This window comes from Lolium perenne, chromosome 5, assembly GCF_019359855.2.
Source record: "Lolium perenne isolate Kyuss_39 chromosome 5, Kyuss_2.0, whole genome shotgun sequence".
Taxonomy (NCBI): Eukaryota; Viridiplantae; Streptophyta; class Magnoliopsida; order Poales; family Poaceae; genus Lolium; species Lolium perenne.
In genome coordinates, this window is record NC_067248.2 from 149,557,544 (window position 1) to 149,560,621 (window position 3,078).

At 36.0% G+C, this 3,078-nt stretch overlaps 1 protein-coding gene across 2 annotated transcripts; it reads left to right on the forward strand.

The window, feature by feature from the left end:
- Positions 1 to 203: 203 nt before the first annotated feature.
- On the forward strand, positions 204 to 2,876 carry LOC127300222 (caffeoylshikimate esterase). Of its 2 annotated transcripts, XR_011746004.1 has the most exons (9): positions 204 to 405; positions 568 to 661; positions 764 to 796; positions 1,004 to 1,150; positions 1,405 to 1,538; positions 1,864 to 2,001; positions 2,123 to 2,221; positions 2,320 to 2,594; positions 2,687 to 2,876. XR_011746004.1 is itself a non-coding variant. In XM_051330306.2 (8 exons), exons 1-8 carry the CDS (start codon positions 376 to 378, stop codon positions 2,536 to 2,538), a joined length of 894 nt encoding a protein of 297 aa, XP_051186266.1. In that variant the 5' UTR covers positions 204 to 375; the 3' UTR covers positions 2,539 to 2,876. The 2 variants fall into 2 exon arrangements, 1 of the variants encoding a protein (XP_051186266.1); XM_051330306.2 differs by having other exon boundaries at positions 2,320 to 2,876.
- The last annotated feature ends 202 nt before the right edge of the window (positions 2,877 to 3,078 follow it).

Below are 3,078 nucleotides of genomic sequence, written 5' to 3' on the forward strand. Positions count from 1 at the left end.
GGACTGGTCACTTGATCAGGGACATACAATCACCACTGTTTTAAACGTGATTCCATGGAATTCTCCTGACCGCACAAAAACAAAGAACAAGCTCGTCCGCTGTAGAACAAGTTTCAAGTTACTTTAACCGTCCAATTTATAAGGTCTAATCCGGGATGAGCTATTTATGCTAGGTACATACTTCAAGCTAAACTTAGCCTAGCAGAATTTGGTCACTCCTTATGCATGCATATAGAATAGCGCACACAAAACGAACATCTTGAAAACCATCCACGGATCGACCTGCATATATGAACACTACTTTTTCCTTAATATGTTGATTTTATACATATGCATATGTTTCTTCCATGAAGTTGTCATTTCCTCTCGAGAGCAATGGCCAATGATGATATAAAATATGAGGAGGTTAGTTGGTTTCTTCGAGAAATTAAAGACTCTTGTAAATGCACTATATCTTCTTTCGTTCTACACTATGCCAGGAAAATTGAATTTTCAAGGTGCATCCATCATTGAATCTTATGTTAATTAGCATCTGAATAAATGGTCCATCGCAAATATTTGCTGCAGGAACATATTTCAAAATCACGAGGGGTGAAACTCTTTACATGCCGATGGAGCCCTCTAAACCATGAACCTAAAGCATTGATATTCCTATGTCACGGTAAATTTATTTAATTCTATGGCACTTCAAGAAAACCGGAGACCATTGTTGTTTTTGACGTCCTATAGTTTAATCCTAACTTTTGTGTCTTGAACTTTTTAGGATATGCCATGGAATGCAGCATTTCTATGAGAGGTAAATAAAAAAAATTATATAAATGTATGTGCTCTTATGCTTAACTAACAATTAAAGAAGATTATTTGTCTTGCTTCGAAATGTAGAATACACAGTTTTTGTGGCCATAAGCTAAGCCATCATTTTTTTGTATTAGCACAAAAAATAACAAGAAAATAAATACCATAGAATAAATTGGACAAGTTAAAATGGTTTTTATTTTCTCAGGCACAGGCACACGATTGGCAAAGGCTGGATTTGAAGTGCATGGTGTGGACTATGAGGGCCATGGAAAATCTTCTGGACTTCAAGGCTACATTAGCAATCTAAATGATGTCGTCAGTGACTGCTTCACATACTTCGCAAGTATCTCTGGTACGTTCAGTATGTTATGTACTATATATTATTCGCAGATACTAATTAGCTCCTTGAATCATTCAATCTGAACTTTTGGCGAAAACTCTACCCCGAACTTCATACTTATGTATGGTCAGAATTTAATAGTCACTCTCTTCATGAATAAAAAATAACGAAATATTTTCTCCTATTTATTGGCATAGCCATGTAATTGGTGAATGACTATACAACTTTAAATCTCAAATTTGGATGTCACGTTGTTCTCACTATAGAGAAAGAAGATCACAAGGGAAAGCGGCCGAAGTTCTTGCTTGGCGAGTCGATGGGAGGAGCAATAGCGTTGATGCTTCATAGGAAGGAACCTACCTTTTGGGATGGGGCCATTTTGGTTGCCCCCATGTGCAAGGTTAATTGCCCATGATTAACTAATCATGCCTTTGCTGCTTTCGTTGACATCTTACTGTTCTCAGTTTTTTTTTCAAAATCCATAATGATACCTGCGGGTACACCCTATTTTGCATGTCACACTTCTAAGTTACCAAAAAATGTGAAATAAATCATTAACCTAGGTTGTGCTGTACCATGGCCATCTTGATCTCTCTTTTTGTTAATGCCTTGAATTTTTTTAGATCAATAATCGACATCATGCATATTACCTATATATATATATATGTCTTCAAGTTTGGTCATGTGTGGTGGAACCTAATTTTCGACATGGTAACATGATGCAGATTGTTGATGAGATGAAGCCTGCTCCAATTGTAATTTCAATTTTATGCAAGCTCAGTAATGTGATCCCTACATGGAAGATTATTCCTACTGATGATATCATTGATAAGGCAATTAAAAATGAGGAACGGCGTGAAGAGGTATAAGAAAAAAAAAGTGAACAACAAACACTCAAGATCCATATCATCGTACAATAATAGTTTGTGTCACTACTAATTTTTTGGATCATTGTATATTAAAATTATCTCTACATATAATCAGGTCAGAAACAATCCTTATTGCTATAAAGGAAGGCCTAGGCTAAAGACTGGTTATGAAATTTTTATGGCAAGCTTGGATATTGAAAGCAATCTTGACAAGGTACCAGACTAGGTTCAGTATATGTTGAACAAGTAACTATGAAAGATGGTTTTCATTGTTCTTTTAATTAATCTAAATTGTTCATATTGTAAAACAAGGTAACCATGCCATTCATTATAGTCCACGGTGGTGCTGATGCCGTCACTGATCCATCAGTAAGTGAGGCACTATATAAATTAGCTGAGAGTAAAGACAAGACGATGAAGCTCTATCCAGGGATGTGTCATGCCTTGACGTCCGGTGAAACAGAGAGCAACATCGACCTTGTGTTTTCAGACATCATTCAGTGGCTTGATGAGAGGGCATCAGTTTCGTAATGTATGTAGTTAACAAGAGGGGTCTAAAAATGCTTAAATCTCCTCTTGTACCAAAAGTAAGAGTTCTAGAAAGCCATTTTTCACAATTTTTAGAATGTACCTTTTCATACACCGAATTCTGAATATTAATAGTGTAATAGTTTTACAGCTGAAGGGCACAGCAGAGTAGTTTTTTTTTCATTAAGTGTAATTCGCAACAAAAAAAAGTGTCGATAGCAAGCTTTGTTTTCTTGATGTATCTCTTTAGACAGGTTCCATGTTTAAATTCACAGTGTACATGTAAATGAAATTATATTGGCATGAAGTAACTGATATTCAGTGTAGATTCTTCAACAAAACACGCAAATGTAAGAATTTTTTGTGGCTTGCTGTGGAAAAAGATGCAGCGCGCCATTGAATTAAGCTGGTGTGTCGATATACACCACTCAGTAGTGTCTTCTGTTGACCAGAAAAGTGTGCTCCTCGTTTAGAACATATCGATTTCATATGACTTTTTGGTTGGTTCCAATACTTTGCAAGAAATTCTTGTGCAACTAATTC

Coding starts and splice junctions, on each gene's coding strand:
- LOC127300222 (XM_051330306.2), top strand. CDS start 376: ATGGCCAATGATGATATAAAATATGAGGAG. Junction 797..1,003: donor ATGCAGCATTTCTATGAGAG/GTAAATAAAAAA, acceptor TTATTTTCTCAG/GCACAGGCACACGATTGGCA. Junction 1,151..1,404: donor ATACTTCGCAAGTATCTCTG/GTACGTTCAGTA, acceptor TTCTCACTATAG/AGAAAGAAGATCACAAGGGA.